Source organism: Pteropus medius, unplaced genomic scaffold (genome assembly GCF_902729225.1).
Source record: "Pteropus medius unplaced genomic scaffold, Ma_sr-lr_union100, whole genome shotgun sequence".
Lineage (NCBI taxonomy): Eukaryota > Metazoa > Chordata > Mammalia > Chiroptera > Pteropodidae > Pteropus > Pteropus medius.
Window position 1 is genome coordinate 5,722,129 of NW_024340849.1, and position 17,509 is coordinate 5,739,637.

The following is a 17,509-nucleotide window of genomic DNA, read 5'->3' on the forward strand; positions in this document are numbered from 1 at the left end:
TAATCTATCTCCCTGAGCTGTCTCTTCTCATTCTGTCTTGTGGCAGAGCTGCTGCTTGCTCTGTAATTGCAACTTACACATCTGTGTATCTCCTCTATTACCAAAAAATAAACTCCTTGGATGCTTCAAATAAGTGTTAGAATACAGCGTGACACCTAGTAGTGACGCCAGACAACACATTTTCAAGTCTTTTAGATAAGCCAACTTCGTGATTTATGTCAGGCATGTGAGCTGCACGTGAGAGTCAGACACAAGCTCTCATAGTCAACATGGACAAAATTGATGTGTGTCTGTTAATTACGCACTAAAATAATACAGTTCTTTAAATATTAACAATATGAGCTAACATTTGTTGAAAGGCGGCAACGTGCCAAAATATTCTTTATTTTTAGGGTGAGGAATCTGAAATTTTAATAAAGTTCTTAAGTCATTTTTCCAAGTCACTCAAGTAAAGGAAGAGCTAGCACTCAATTCCAGGCCAGACTCGCTCTAATATGTTTGCTGCTTCTTAAAAATAGTTACCTGGGAAATATATGGCAGCTGAAGGAAACTAGACTATGGATGGTGAACACACAATAGAATAGACAGATGTCAATGATAATGTACACCTGAAAATTATGTAATCATATTAACCAATGTTACCCCAATAAACTTAATTAAAAAAAAAAAAGAGTTTCGCCACCCTCAAAATAAAAACTACCATATGCTTCACCTAAAAAAAGAAATATTATCTGGGGAATAGACATGTTGATGGGCAGAACATAAGGCACAAAGTTTCCAATACTTAAGTTAATGAATTCAAAATTATGACACTGGATGAGATGAAAACACATCTGATATAGCGTCTAAAATTTAAGATAATTTTTACAATCTTGGCTTTTACTTAGTGGTAAGGCGGAAAACTATTATCAACCCGATTTTGTAGTTAGGAAACTAAGTGATGAAATACGCGAAGAATGTGCCTACTCCGACTTCTCAACTGCTATCTCTCTATAAATTTACGATCTTTCCAACAACTTGATGCGCTTCTCTCTCAAATGCCTTTGCCAACCTTGTTTTCCTAGAGACTGTCTCTTCATCCCCAAACAACTGACCAGATATCACTTTTATTATGTAGTTTTTCCTGACTCCTTCCTCTGCAAAAAAAGAAAATGTGTTTTATTTATTTTTGTATTGTCAGCATATAGTAATACCACAATAATCTCTTTGGGTTAAAAATGACCCTGTAATTTCAAAGTTGTGTGTTTATTTAAAGTTCCTACTTATTTTTACTTTCGTGGCAAAATCTTTCAGCTCTTAAATTTGGATTAAGGCTGTTATTTCCCTTTAAACATGACTAACATTTTATTTAGGGATATATTCCCTTAGTGAGAAACAGCAGAAATTGGCATAATACCAAGTGGGCTGATTCAGCAAGAATGCACCTGGTAAATGGAAATGATTGTGTTTTATACATACTTTTAGGTTTCCTGTTGTGTAAAGCTATAACAGGTCACAAGTAGCTGGGGACAGAATGCTCATGAAAATTAGATTTTAATTCCTTACTGCCTTATATTACCTATATTGATTCTTTTGTAGATATAAAAGCCTTGCATATATCTTCACTATAAAAGTCATGTAAGACTTCTATTTTATTTTAATCATTTCCTTGTATAAATTCCTCCATTTGTAGAATTAAAAATTAAACCTGCACACATGAGTCAATGGTTTGGCTAGATCATTACAGATCATAGTTGATTTCAAAAATAGAAACTACTTCATAAACATAGGATTAAATTCAATAAAAGACCATGAATGCTTTAAAATATACTTATATAGGCCTATTTCAAAAGTCAAAACCTTAAAAATCATTATCTAGTGTAACTACAGAAATTGTTTCAAATATTTTTACCAGCTCTTGGCTGAGATATGAGTGGTACTTGTCCTTAAATGAGGCAATAGTAAACTAAAATTTATTGGGTTTCTGCAATGTCCTAGAAATTATGCAAATTTTATATATTTTTAACATATTTTACTATCAAAATAATTCGATGTAGTGAATGTGATATCTATATTATAGATACAGGAGAGGTGGTTAAGACTGATTTTTTTAAAATCACACATCTATTAAGTGATAAACCAGGTGAGTTGGGTTCTGAAATCTATACTGACCTAATATCCTCAATTTAGTAGAGAAAATATGGTACAGTTATGAGACTATTAAAATAATTTTTAGTTTTTATTTTTTAATTTTCATTAAATTTATTTACAGTTTAGTTTTTTGTCATTTATTTTTAATGTGTGTGAGGGTGTTGATAATGGATTTCACATTCGTATCAAAAATAGCAGGTCACTCTTTGCCATAGGGAAGAAAGGATTTGTATCAACAATGTAAACTGCATATGATTTCATTTTTTTGCCGAATTCTATTTAAAAAATTTACTTTACTTAATGTAACTTCCTTTGTTAAAACCCTATGCTTTTAAAATGATCATATATAAAGCAATAAAGAATATGAAATTTTAAAAATAAATTTGGTATAAATACAAGACACCAAAGATTAACAATGTACAAGATGATAAAATGTCATTTATTAAAATTACTAGGAATAAAAATGAAGTCTATGCTGTTTCTATTGTCAAGAGTTAAAACATCAAGCCAGAAAAACATTGCCAATTTTAGTGTTGAAAGACTGTACGAACTTTGTATGTTTAAACATTAAATGTAAATTTTGCATGTTTAAAAGCAAAATAAAAACCAAAATCCTAGGTAAGCAACCAAGTCTAATTTTAATTGAGGATCAGTTCTCTGACAAGATATTTGCAATACTTATAAAATATTCTGAATCAGAAGCAGATTAATTTGGTGGTTACAGTGTCACAGAGCATCGGACTTCCTATTATTCTCCTTCTTATATGCAACATGTTTGTCCTAGGACTCAGGGTCGCAGTGTCATAAAGTAGATGGAAAACGGGCTATGGGATCTAGAAGACATGGGCTTGGAAGTCAGGCCCACAAGGTTCTACCATCTGTAACTGGACAAGGCACAGACACGTGTGAACCTTTCTTTGTTTGTCGACATAAAATTGGTAGTAACCTCTCCCCATGACACCCACCAAGTGCCATGGACAGCACACAGAAGACATTAGGGTACCTATTTTAAAAAAAAATTCATTGTTAAGTGGTATTGTTACATGATGTCACCTTGCTGCGTAGGTATATCAAACCTATGGCAGAGGCGAAAAATATAGAGGACTAACTTGGTCTCCGGGCAAATTTTTAGCAAGCTGGTACCAAGCTCGGTGTCAAGTGACCCCAATGGGAAAGCAGAGGTGGAAGCCATGATTATCCATTGATTAAATAATATGTATATACACAATCAAACAGAATCAACCATGTTGTTTTTAAAGCAATATAAAAACAGGTTTAAAATCATTTAAATATTATATAAATGTGATATGCCACAAGAAATAGAATATCTGCTTTTCTAAGCAGAATAAGATGATTAAAACCTTACATAAAATAGGATAGAAAATGAGAAATAATAACAATAAAGTTAATTATTGAGACGTTAATATAAAATCATTAAACACACAGAAAAACTCAACATGTACTTGATCATAACTTCACCTATATGCTTAGGTTACCCAAAAAGAGGAAAATCTTTGCGTAAACGAGTAACATGATTCAATGCCCAGAATCTACAAATGGTGAAGCGGGGAAAGTAGCAATTCCATGGGCCAGACAATGACAGCCAGGGAAACGATCCCAAAATGAACAGGATTTAAGCTTCCTACTCCACTTTTAAACTTCACAGGATTTTTGACAGTCTCATAACCAAAGGCATCATCTGAAATAAGAGAAAGAAAAATGATCGTTAATGCACATAAGCCAAAATGCTAGTCATAAAGTAAATGGAAATATCATTTTTTCCCTTCATTGCTTTCATGAGTCAAAGTAGAACCGGATTTTGCTGGAGCTTTAGTATCTATGTGCTGACAGAAGCAACTATTTCCCCCATCTGGAAAAAATTTCTTGACCAGGACCCTTACACCAATAACCTAAGGCATGCGGACATTGCTGAATACATTAAGCCATAATTATAAGGTCTGTGGATAAATGTATCTGCCTTTGGATTTTAGCTCTCTCTAAAATCACGTGTCAGAGCAAAAACAATCTTACCTGTATAGACAGACTAGTTGAACTTTTTTGATCATAAAGGCAGGAGAAAAGCTATCGGAACTCGGGCTTGGGCCCTCCAATGGCCGCACAGCATCCTGGCTGCGTTGCCGGTAGAATGCCACATGCACAGACAGTCGGGACACAGCAGGAGTTTGCTCTGCTACCCTTGGGCGTCTTTGTTTTGAACCTCAATGGCAGTTCTATTTAACTTAAACCTTAGATGACATGGTGCGACCTTTTAGGCACCACTGTGTTTAACGCAGGTGCTACAAGGTGAGACAGCAGTAGAATGAAGCAGATGAGGTTTAGGGAAGATATTGCTGTGTCTGAATGTTGGTGTCTCTAAAAACTCACGTGGCAGTCCCGGGCCCCATGTGATGGTGTTAGAAGGTGGGGCCCTCGGGAGGTGATTAAGTGACAAGCCTGGAGCCCTCACAAATGGGACTGGGCCCTCAGAAGAGACACTGCCCCCCCTCCCCCGGGTCCCTAGGCACCTCTACTGTTTGAGGATCCAAGGAGAAGATGCCATCAAAAGAGGGCCCTCGCCTAATCGTGCTGGCAGCCTGACCTCAGACTGCCCGCCTCCAGAATTGTGACAAATAACTGTTTCTGTTGTTATTGTTTGTAGCCACCCTGTCTATGGTAATAGTTTGTTATAACAATCTGAATAGACTATGACAGATATAGAGATGGGACTGAATGTATTCTCAGGAATAAAACCGGAAGGAAAATGGGGTGGGATATGATTTGTATAGCTGATTCCCCACTCCCTCCCTACCAGGAGAAAAACCAACAAAGTCAAGAGAAAGGGAAAATGTTATATGCTTAATGATACTAATGTTTTATCAATTGTCACCTTGTGTCTTTACTAATCTTTACTTGGGATTAAAGAAGAATTTATTGTCACTAGAATTTTTTTTAACATTAAGTAAATAGTATCTTTTGCTATAAGAAATGTTAAAATGTTTAGGTATTTCTGATGTTAAGGCTATATATTTTAGCAAAGAAAAATAAAACTGGTAAAGGGCTTAGTAGTAATGCACCTGATTATGAAAAGCTGACTTTATAAACTCAGTAAGTTTATAAACACTAGCGATAAGAGTCTGTGTTCTGAGGGAACACGCACGAGCTACTACTTCCTCTGGTTTGATCCAGAAGACTTCTTAGTTCTCTCTCCTCCTTTCCATCTTCTGTCTCTCTCTCTGTCTGTCTGTCTCTCTCTCTGTCTGTCTGTCTCTCTCTCTCTCACACACACACACGCTCTTTCTCACTCTCTCTTTCTCTCAGTCTCTGCCTCCCAGAAATATAATTTCTGTAGGTTCAGTCACAACACGATGTAATTTCCTTACAGATGGGAGCTTGTCTTCTGAAAAAATTAAAACACATTGAGCAGATTCTCACACATAATAAAAAGCTGTCAGAATGTCTGACTGTAATAATATACACTTAAGGAAACAGATAAAGCATATTTATCCTCTTCCAGCTTAGGATGTAAGTATCGGGAATAGTTTCTTTTTCATATTTCTGAACATAAACGCCATATTTCCCTTTATAGAAGCAGCAGTATGGTACCTGAAAAAAAAATCTTTAAAAAAATATTTTATGGTGGACATTTTACTAGTCCAGCAATGAATGTTTTACTTCCCTTGAATTATGTAACCGCTTTCAGGGGATTTGAAAATAATTATTTCAGTAAAAGAGTGTAGAGCTCGTGAACTTGCATAATTTCCCATAAGAAAAATTAAATCAGAATTATGTAAGTGTATCACTACAAATCCAGTTGGCCCTGAGGCAAGGCCTGAAAGAAGTAAGAATTGCAGTAAGCCACAAAAACCAGGTTAGCCTCAAGCTTTCCTTGTCCTCAGCAATCATCCTTCCGTGACGATTTGGGGTGAGACCACAAGTACATAAACCGTCCATGGCATTGAAGAGATTCAAGAACGAAAAGCAGAATATTTTAGAGTGAGAACTCAAGCACGGAGTAAGAAAATAAAGGGGAAGAAATACACTGTGTAAAGAGAGACGTCGAGTTGTGTCTGTGTCATTTAGGGCTGGCCTTCCGTGAAGTTAAGTGATTCCTGGAAGAAAATGGTGAGCAGTGAGGCTAGGGGTCTCTGAGTGAGCAGGCTGCGTTTGCCGAATTATCCGTATGAATGGAAATTTCTCCTTTCCAAGCAAAGGTCCTTGGAAGGAATTTTTAGAAGCCCTTTGGAATATTTAAAAGCTCTTTAGGATGTAGTGGTCAAACTAGAGTTCTCAGCCATGATACTCTTTATATTACTACAAATAATATAAACCATAAAGTAGCCTAGGCAGTATCCTGCCATTTCCTGTTTTCCTGTTGAGTATTCAAAACAGTATGCAATTTTCATCCTATTTGCATCTATTTTTGCTGTCCCTGCCCCACGCAGTCACACCCAAACGTCAGTGACCATGTTTGTCTAATCTGTCCGCAGACTGCAATGTCTACGACTGGTAGGTGCAAACTACGTATCTGTCTGTTTGATGAATGCCAGGGTGAAATGCCCTAAGAGCAGTGGAAACTGAGATGTCCTTTCGTGAGAGACTACTGATGATATGTGCCATCATTTATTAGCTGCTTCGCCTTCTGACTCAGAGTTTCTATTTTTAAGGAGTTTTTCTTAACAATGAGAAATTAGAACAGAAACTTACATGCGTAGATATGTATTGCAATAATACTCACAATATTTAAAGATTTGAAAGCAGAAAAATGTTTAATAAGAGAATAACTTCAACTAGTCATATATTCATACCTTAGGATATTATGAATCCATTAAAACGGTGTTTAAAAATATCTTTAAATAGCAAAATATTCAAAATATATGTTTGGTGAAAAAGCAGGCTCAACTTTACATAGACATCATAACTGTGGTTATAAATATAGACAGTCATGTATTTAGCATTAGTATGTATTTAACATGTATGTGAGAGAGAGAGGGAAAGAGAAAGGAGGGGGGAAAGGGAGGGAAGAAGGGAGGGAGAGAGACAGAAACTAAGAGAGACTGAGAGGCTGACGGTCTGTCCAGACAGGCCGTATAGCACAGACGTTACGAGTGTGGACTCTGGAGTCATATGAATGTGAATCCGCGTCCTGAGTTTGCCATGCGATGAGCACATTACTTAACCTCTCTTTCCCTCAGCCCCTTCTTTATGAAATGGGGAAAATAAATTTAGGGTTGATGTTAGGCTTTAATGAGTGAATATCTGCTTGGAACAATTCATAAGAAAGTAATTTAATATAATTCTTCACTATTTTGATCATCTAAATATACACACTTGCTATATGTACATGAAGTGAACCCAAGCATAGTCATATACATTCACAAAACTATGTAAAATTGAGCAAAAAGGTATTCATATTTCTCGCTTCTAGATAACTTCTGTGTTTTACTTTGCATATTTTTATATTTTCCAAATATTTCTGGAATGAGCAAACTGATTTTATGATGAGAAAAAAACTTTTTGCATGATATTTTAGAACAGATGAAATGAGTTATACACATAATATATATGCTTAAAATACAGTACCGTGTTAAAAACACAGTACTTAAAATAGTGCTCAGTGCATAGTATGCACTGTCGGAGTGTTTATTAAATTAATATAAATGGTAGTTGGGGAACTGGGTAGTAATTAGTAATTAAAGAGTAACCCAAGAGATTTGCAAGAAAGGAAGTTAAAGAAAAAAATTAGGATTGTAAGAGAAGGCAATATCAGTTTAGCCAAGTTTAGATTTTATAATTCTAAGACTTAAGTATATTTGATAGGCAGCATTGAAAAAGTCTGTAAAAAGGGAAAGCTAGAAAATCTATAAAAAGATATTTTTATGGCCAAATCGGTAAGCTGGGAAATGCAACGTCAGAGCAAAATAGAATAACTTTGTTTTTTAAAGAGGAAAATATTTTATATGATCCTGAGTAAGGCAGGTAGAGCTGGATATAGGGATACAGAAGTTTGGATTATAAAGGCAAAGAACATACCAGCTCAAGAGCTGATGGCTTCAGGCGCTGTGAAATCAGAAGCAAAGTGGTCACTGAGAAAGGGAGGGTCCGCAGGGAATGCTCATGGCTTCAAGTAACTTTCATGCTGAGTGGCACAGACTAATGGCAAAGACCCCTGTCTACTATTAGGGCTCCGTGCAGGCGCTGGTCTGCAGAGGTAACGTTAGAATTGATTCTTCACGGATAAATATAGGAGAAGAAAAGGCAAAACTTTGCAGGGCGAGCCACTTAGGACCACTTCATTTCCACTTTTAGAGTTGACTGATGTAATCGATCATTCGGTAACTAAATGAATGACTGTTTTCAGAATCCCAAATATCTCACATAAACATTCAATCAAAATCTAGCAAAGTTTGAAACTCTCTCAAACGATAAATATAATTCTAACTATCAATATTAGAAAGAGTATAATATTTTTATAGCAAGGAAAGTACCCATATGTAATTCACATTTCATCTCCTGTCTGAATAAATTTCTTCCATATATGACGAATTAGTGAAGAATTTTGGAAATTCAAGAGAAATATTAATTGGCCATCCAAAAGTTTTTCTATCCTAATTTGATAAAGTCTCTTTGTATCCTAACCAATGTTTATCTGATTAGCAAATCCAGCGCTAATAAAAACCATCAGACACCTATCGGTTTCTCATTAAAAATATTTGTTGGAATTCTTGGGTCTGTGGAATTACATCTGCAAATTTTATTCATGCCAAGCCAACAATTTAGATATTTAATATTTTAATAAAAATACTAAATTTCAAATACTATGGGAAAATCCTAAATTTTACATTCTATGGTTATAATTAATTTTTGACTATATGACTTAGAAAGGTGAAAGTATTATTTTTATTTTCCCAGAGGTAATAGACTTATTTGAATCAAATGCAGCTAACATGGCTCGATTTGTCTTTAAAAGAGTAGAGTTTTCAGATGCATTTAATGGAATAGAGTGTAACATATACAGAAAATTTAATAGAACTTACAGGTTGATTTTAATTCTTCACTTTACTATATTAAAGAAGCTAAATAAAAGCAACTTAAGTAATCCCTCCTCCCTCCCTCCCACCCTCCCTCTGTCCCTCCCATCATCACATTCTGTTCTTTGTTTTCACACCAGCGATTCTATAATACCTAAAGGAGGCACAAATGTAATTTAGCTGACTTCATTTTCCATAAAGAGATAGAGCAATAAATACAATGAAATACAATTTTGTGGGCGTTATATCACAAATCATTTGCATTTATGAGCTTGTTATTATTTTCAACAAAAGGGGACATTCTGATTTGTATGGGTCGCCGAGATTTTTCATTTTTGCTGACTGTTAAAAATGCAAACTCTCCCGTCAACCTCCTGCTGACACACATGCAAATTTATCTATATAACTTAGGTCACTTTCTTTTTACTTAATGTCGACATTCTTAAAAATGGGAATTTCTAAAAGTGGAAGACCTGTTCTTGCAAGCTGAGTGTCACGTGACCACACGTTTTGCTTTTGGAGGCCACCAATAGCATATGTCACAAACCTGATTAACCACCAAAATTAATAACCAGGAGACAAGGAACGTCGACTGTGCTACTAGAAAGTCATCTGGGATTGAATCAACATTTTGGTCCTCACATCTGACCCTGCAAGCACGTCTTACAGCCAGAATTCTATGGTGTTCTCTACAGACATGGCCGAGATAACGCTGGGATCATTTTGCAGTTCTTTAAAGAGCTACATGACTGTTTTACACAAAGGTTCTTAAAACACCAGCTCCAACGTTCTTATCGATGATGTGAAAGTCAGAAATGAGAATTTGTGTAGGATAAATGCCAAAGTGTAATACTAAATAAACATAATATTAGATAATAAACACTTAAAATGTAAAAATCATCAACAGAAATATTATAGTTCATTGACACAATCTGTATTTTTTCCTAATTGGCAATTTTAGTAGAAATAGCTAATTGCAATTGAAGTTATTAAACAGTTATGGACACGGTAAAAGGAAATATGTAAGATAAAAAACTTAAGGTAAGAAGAAATAGAAATCAACACACAAAAGGCCTTTTCAAAATAAAGAGAACATGTGGAATTTATGGGAAAAGTTAAATAAAAATTTACAGAGTTTCGGCTTACTCTTAAGACAATACGGTGTAATTAAAAGATGTTCACAAATATTCAACATAACAGATTATAATTTAATAATTCACATTCTAGATGCCTTGAAGAATTGGCTATAAATGGTTTCTTTATTTTATATTAGAATTGAAAAGCAATCAAGAATCTAAATGTCTCATTACTCTACATAATTTTTAGTTGGTTTCATTTGGTTTTTCTGAAGACGAGGGGCCCTTAAATTCAAGGCCAGTTCTCTTTAGGAATCACTGTGGGTAAAACCATGGGTAAGTGTTCCTTTAAGCAGATCAAATTCCCAGCTTTCACTTTTTAAAACACATTTCTATGTAAAAATCTAACAATGAGCTAGGTTTATTGGCTATCGGTGTTGTTTTCTGTTCTGAATGTGATGAGAGGTTCAGTACTTTACTGTGAAGAAGGATATTTAATAAGTTTCGAGTAAAAATTCTAGGTAGGTAAAGTCTTACATTCCTAGTTTTAATCATTAATAGGGTTAATATTTTTAAATTGTTTTATTTTCATGTAATAACCATACTATTTTTCTCAATTGTAGTGGTGAAAGAAATTAATGCATTTTCGATAGAGAACCTTCCTTGAATTCTGAGAATAAACACCATATAGTCGTGATGAATATAACACTCCTAGATTCCATTTGCCAAGATTATCACTTAGGATTTTTCACCTATAATCAAAGATCGATCTATAATTCTCTTTTCTTATTTTCATTGAGCTTAAGTTTCAATAGTTGACTCTCGAATAACATGTTAGGAAATGTGCTCTTTTGAACTTTTCTAAAATATATTTTTAAATGTTTAAGGCATTGATAAAACTCACCTGCGAAACAGCTATAAAACTTGGTTTATATGTTTCAAGGAGAAATAAGGAATTTGATACTTGAGCAAATTATTTAATGATAATTGTTCTATCGGGTCTCCCTTCTACTTTTTTATGGAGTAGAGAAAATTATTTTCTAGAAAATTTTAAAGATCTAAATTGATAATTTTAATGTAAGTTTCTATAATCTTTATATTTTATAAATATCAACTATAAATGTAGTTACATTGTTTTTAAACTTTTTAAAGTCACAGGTGTGTTTCCTCTTTCTTGATCAATTTTGAAAACAGGCTTTTGGCTTAATGAGACATTTTGGGGATGTCTTTTCTCCCTCCCTCCACTCTGCATTATGTGGGGTGGTTTTGGTCCTTGCCACTCTGAGTCATACTCCCAGGCCCTATGGCCCACATTTGGGCAGCGTCAGTGAAACCCGTGACTGCAGCCACACTGTTGTTTTGTGTTTGTGTTGTTTTTTCTGAACAATGGAGAGTTTTATTTGTACCACTAAACCTTGCTATGTTTTTTTAGTGAATTTTTAAAAATAGGTGTTACTTCTTACTGCTAGTTTAGAGCAGAGAAAGGACAATTGATACATAATCTCACAGTATTGTCTTGACAAGGATTGCTTACATATTCTTGTGTCAATCATTTTATATATGAATATAAAAATGATTTATCCTATTAGATTTTAGTATAATGTCTAAAATATCATTATATCACATTTGGTTTATGTTTTTATTCAGCCAGAATCTCAGAAGGGTCAGATATGTAATTGGACCACCAAATGCTTCTGTTTTCCTAGATTAATGATGCTCTACAGGCAGCAATTTGGAAAATGTAATTTTTTGTGTTGAAACAATAACTCATTTAATGGTATCAGAGTGACCTATAAACGCTAATGCAATTTTAGAAATGTCTCATATAGTCACAAAGAATGGCAAAAAGAAAGTAGGTCACTGTGGGAGCAAACCTCTATATCCCAAAGAATAGCGGTGATGAAAATGATTCAGAAGGAGGAACCAAAGAACCACAATAACAAAATAATTCAGTTTTGTAAATTGCTTCATGCATGTAAAAACATATAGCTGTATCTCTGAGTGTTTTTTCATTTATTTGAAAATATATATTTACCAATTCTTTGGCATTATTTATGATTACAAAGGACAGTATGAGAATACTTAAAAATTTTTAAAAATGTTTTCAAATACATTTTCTCATTTGATCGTGTTACAATTCTATGAGATAATGTGTGTGTGTGTGTGTGTGTGTGTGTGTGTGTGTATATTTCTAAATTATATACACACACTGAGATAAAGTGGGTGAATGCTCCATGTTACATATGAATCTTCTCATTCAAAACGGTTATTGTAATGCATACATATACACACAAAGATTTTCATTTCCTTTTTGATAATAAGATAATGGGACCATAAACACTGTAACAATTTAATTTTTTGATGTATCTTTCTTAATGTTAGCTAAAACAGAAGGCTTCTTTATATAAAATAGAAGGCTTGTTTATATAAATTTGTCTTTTTAATCTATTATTTTCACTTGGCTGAAAATCAGAATTTCATATTTGTGGTGCATGCAAATATGGGTATTTAATGTATACCGGGGTAAAGAAATTGATCCAATATGTAGCTTAAAGAATTCCAATGATGACGAAGCATTCCAAAATGGAATGTCATTCTTTACCATTCAATAAAATGTAAGAATAATTTTCATTTTTAATTATATCTTTGAGGGGTTTAATTTCAGAAGGAATCACAAAAGGAAAGAAAATGTATGTATCACTGTTTTCAGAATTCTTTTGGGAAAGCAAGAGAACTATTGCCATATGATTCTAAGTAAAACAATCCAATATAAGAACGATAATTTTAAATAGAAAGTGTCTGAAAATAGAATAGACTTCCTAGTGAAATAGTGAGTTCCCTAACACTGGAACGATTTAAGTGCAGCTGATGCTATCAGAGGGATTATTACAACCATGCGATGATTGGATTCGTGATCTTTATAGTTTCTTCCAGTTCTAGTTCTCTAAGATTATTTGCAAATTTCAATTCTCTATTAAGCCTCCAAATGTTGATTTTTAAAACTCCTTTATTTCTTTATAAATTCAGTGGACATCTATTTCACACCTATTATATTACCACATATCACGTGGAGCACTAGGCACAGAGCGGTAAATAAAATAAAGATACGATCCCTAGCCTCGTGATGTTTACGTCTGGTCGAAAATATGGATATTAGACAAAAGTATGTACTCGTCTAATACGACAAGTAGGACGTTGTATTTTGGTTTGAGACATGAACTAAAACGGCAGGTGCTGTGAGATTAAGGGTCAAGTTCTCGGTGCTCGGGGACTGCCCACTGAGGAAGTAACATTTAAGCTGTTACCTAAAACAAGAGAAAGAAATCAGGGGAAGAATGATGAACATAAGTTGGAGCCATAAAAAAATAGATGGGGCTAAAGCAAAGCTAAGGGTAGAACTCTGCAGTTTCAGGAAATTAAAAAAAAAAAAAAATCCATGCTGCTGAAGCATAAAGAAGGAACAGGGAAGAGTGGAGAAAACCATTTAGTAGGCTTACATCATCCCGAGTTTTATAGGTCATTGTAAGGAGTTCAAATATTTATTCGAAGTTTAATGAGAAGCTATTAAAAAGTTTTCACTTGGAGAGTGACATAATATAAATCGTGTTTCTACAACACCTCTTTAATGCAGAGCATGTGCTGGAACTGGACATCTGAGCTGAAAGCTAGCGTAGAAATCCGGAGAAGAGACGATGGTAATCTAGACCAGAAGAGTAGCAGGAAAGAAGGTATAAAGTTAAAGGGAGAATTATTTTCTGATTCATTAGGGAGTGGCTGAAGTAGATGACAAAAACTGGTATTGGACTTACCCAACTGCTGTAAACAATGATCAAAATGGGGCAAAATGTATAAAAACACATTTAAAAGCACTGGACTATGGTATAGATTTTAAGAGAAGGCTATGAATTTTAAGAGAAGGAAAAACACACGAGGTGAGACATCCATCCTCAGCCCGGATTTCTCACTGCAGGAATTTTTCAAAATGCTAGACAGACATGGAGCCAAACAGTGAGCCCTGGTCTCACTGCGCGGAGAAACAGAGAAATGAAAAAGCGAATCAAATTCGAGATTCACGGGAAAGGGAAATTATCGGAGCTGAGGACATGGGTCAAGTCTGACTTTATGTAGCTATTAATATAAACTCTAAATAGTGAAATGACAAATTTTCGATGAAACTGTATTTAGAGGAAAGTGGTATTCAGGGATGAAAGTGTGTGTGTGTGTGTGTGTGTGTGTGTGTGTGTGTGTGTGTGTGTGTGTGGCGAAGTAGAGAATTAAACTGTTACCTTCTACAGTGGGAAATCAGTAGATAATGTAAAAAGTGGAGGCTGGAAACCATATCAGTTAGAGCTTAGAAGAAAAGACTAAAAAGAGCAAGTAATATGCCAATAATAGTAAATGCAATTTATGTCAACAAACCTTGTAGAAAGAGTTGATTCTATAAAATATGTGTATTTACAGCTTTGATTAAAAAATAGAAAATAAGTTTGATAGTAACATGCTGTGTAAAGATAATAGGGGTTTTAGAATACTTTTTCACAAATGCCTTAATGACTCTAAAAACCCTCTGAATGATGTATATTTTTAAGAGAGTTGTACCAATAAAATTAATCTATAAAAAACACATATTTTATTATAAATCAGAAATTTTAAGGTATTTCTAAAATTGATCGTGAACGGTACAACTTACCAAATTGGCTTATAATGTCTGAATGTTATAAAATTTGATGATGAAATGGGAAACAATTAAACTTGAGTAACTCAAATTTAAATGGTAATTCTGCATCTAAGATTTGTAAGCAATGTAATGTAAAATGCTACTGACACGCATCGTATTTCTTTTTTCAGAAAACGGATATTCCAGAAAGTTACTGGTAACAATAAAACAATTAGAACAGTGTTAGGACTGATATTTTTTAATGTAAATATAAGTAACCATGGAATTCACTTACATGCTCAGAATTGAGAAGGCCACTAAAGACAAAGCATAAGAGACCAACGGTGGGTATTTTTAACTTGTGGCTATAAGAGTTTCAGAAGAAGACAAAATAATAATAATAAAGGATCATAGATGGTGACGGGAGGAGACTAGGCTTTGGGAAGTGAACATATAATGCAATATGCAGATGATGTGTTATAGAATTGACCACCTGAAATTTATATAATGTTATTAACCAACGTTACTGCAATAAAGTTCATTGAAAAAATGAAAAATAAAGGAACATAAAATTTTAAGTGGTAGTCATAGCTAATAAATTCCTCAGACACAAACGATCAGATTGTCACTCCCATCTCTCACTCCCCGAGTTCTTAAGTTAGGCAAAAGTCAGCTGAATCATAGAATAGTTCAGGGAAAATACATTTTTACTTTATATCTTAGCAATATCCATTTAGTATTGGTGAAAATGCCTTGTCAACAGGAAATAAGGGAAAAACCTATAATAATATATCCAAAGATACATTCTTATGTTCAGTAATTATTGACCCAAAGACTTTCATTCCACATAAATAAAACACAGAAAGAAGGAAGCATAAATAAAGTCCTTCATAAGTTATTTCTAAACAGAAATAATTTTTAAAGAATTATTATGAAGATTATGAAAGTTGATATGTGTGAAGATACTTTCACTGGCTCAATAATTAGATGACAAGTAATTTCTATTACTTCCTTTATTATATTTTCCCAGAGACTACTCATGTCAATAAGCCATTTGTCAAGTTTTATCTTGATATTGTCTATTCGTAATTTATTGAAGGTTTCGTGATGTAAGGAGAACTTTTATTACATTAATTATAAAGTAAATGCCAGGGACCACGTTAGTTCTTATGTTATTTCCGATCTCAATTGCAACCATAATATCTGTAGTATTACATTTTTTAAAGAAGTTAAGTAATTTGTCCAAGATCAAATAATGGTAACTGCTAGAATTGACACCGAAATTAGACAGAGCTCCCTTCAATAAAGCCTGCCTTATGCAAAGGAAGGTAAAATGAAGCTATTTCGAATGGTCACAATTCATTATACACATACGGGATTTAAAAATGTGTGTCTTCCTATTAGAAAGGCCTACAACTAATATGTCAGAAAACGATTAAATTAATCAAGTGTATCTGGAATAGATATTGACTTCATTTTTTGCTCTTCTCTTTTTCAAATTATAACCTGTTTAGATAGCTTTATATAGTCTAAATAGATAGCTTTATATAGTCTAAAAACGAGATGATTAATGGACATATATTAGCTTCTGGTGTATAGCATAGTGATTCAATAATTGTATGTACTGCAAAATGATCACCATATAAGTCTAGTTGACATTTGTCACCATACATAGTTATAAAACTGTTTCTTTTCTTGTGAAGAGAACTTTTAATATTTACTCTCTTAGCAACTTCCAAACATGCAATATGGTATTGTTAACTTCATGCTGTGCGTTACATCCTCAGGACTTATTTACTTGATAACTGGAAGTTGGTACTTTTTGACCACTCACCCATTTGGCCCACCCTCCACCAACCAGTCCAACTTCTGGCAACCAGCGATCTGTTCTTTGAGCTTGTTTTTTCTTTTCTTCTTTTTTTAAATTCCATATGTGAGATCATACAGTATTTGACCTTCTCTGACTTATTTCACTTAGAATAATGCCCTTAAAGTCTATCCATGTCATCCCAAGTAGTAAGATTTTATTTTTTATGGCTAAATATATTCTATAGTATATATATATATACACACATACACTTTCTGTATCCATTCATCCATCAATAGACACTAAGTTTGTTTTCCACATCTTGACTATTGTAAATAATGCTGCAATGAACATGAGGTGGCAGATACCTTTTCTAATTAGTGTTTTTGTTTCCTTTGGATAAATAACCAGAAGTGGAATTGCTGGCTCAAATGGGAGTTCTATTTTTAATGTTTTGAGGATTCTCCGTAATGATTTCCACAGAGGCTGCACCAATTTACATTCCCACTAATAGTGCAGGAGGTTCTCTCTGCATCCTCACCAACACGTCCTATTTCTTGTCTTTTTGATAATAGCCATTCTAACTTGTATGAGGTGACATCACATTGTGCTTTTGATTTGCATCTTCGCTGATGATTAGTGATGTTGAGTATCTTTGTGTGTCGGTTGGCCATCTGTACGTCTTCTTTGAAAACATGTTATTCAGATCTTCTGCCCATTTGTAAATTGGATTGCTTGTGTTTTTTGCTATTGAGTTGTGTGAGTTTTTATAGTTTGCATATTAACCCTATATCAGATGTGATTTGCAAAT

General features: G+C 34.1%; 1 protein-coding gene across 1 annotated transcript in view; it reads right to left on the minus strand.

Annotated features, from left to right (window-relative positions):
- Positions 1 to 2,548: 2,548 nt before the first annotated feature.
- CCDC102B (coiled-coil domain containing 102B) overlaps positions 2,549 to 17,509 on the minus strand; it is a 201,378-nt gene continuing 186,417 nt past the window's right edge. The window contains exon 8 of the mRNA XM_039839894.1: positions 2,549 to 3,829. Within this exon, the coding sequence (XP_039695828.1) occupies positions 3,826 to 3,829 (4 nt within the window). The 3' untranslated portion in view covers positions 2,549 to 3,825. The remainder of the gene's footprint in view (positions 3,830 to 17,509) is intronic.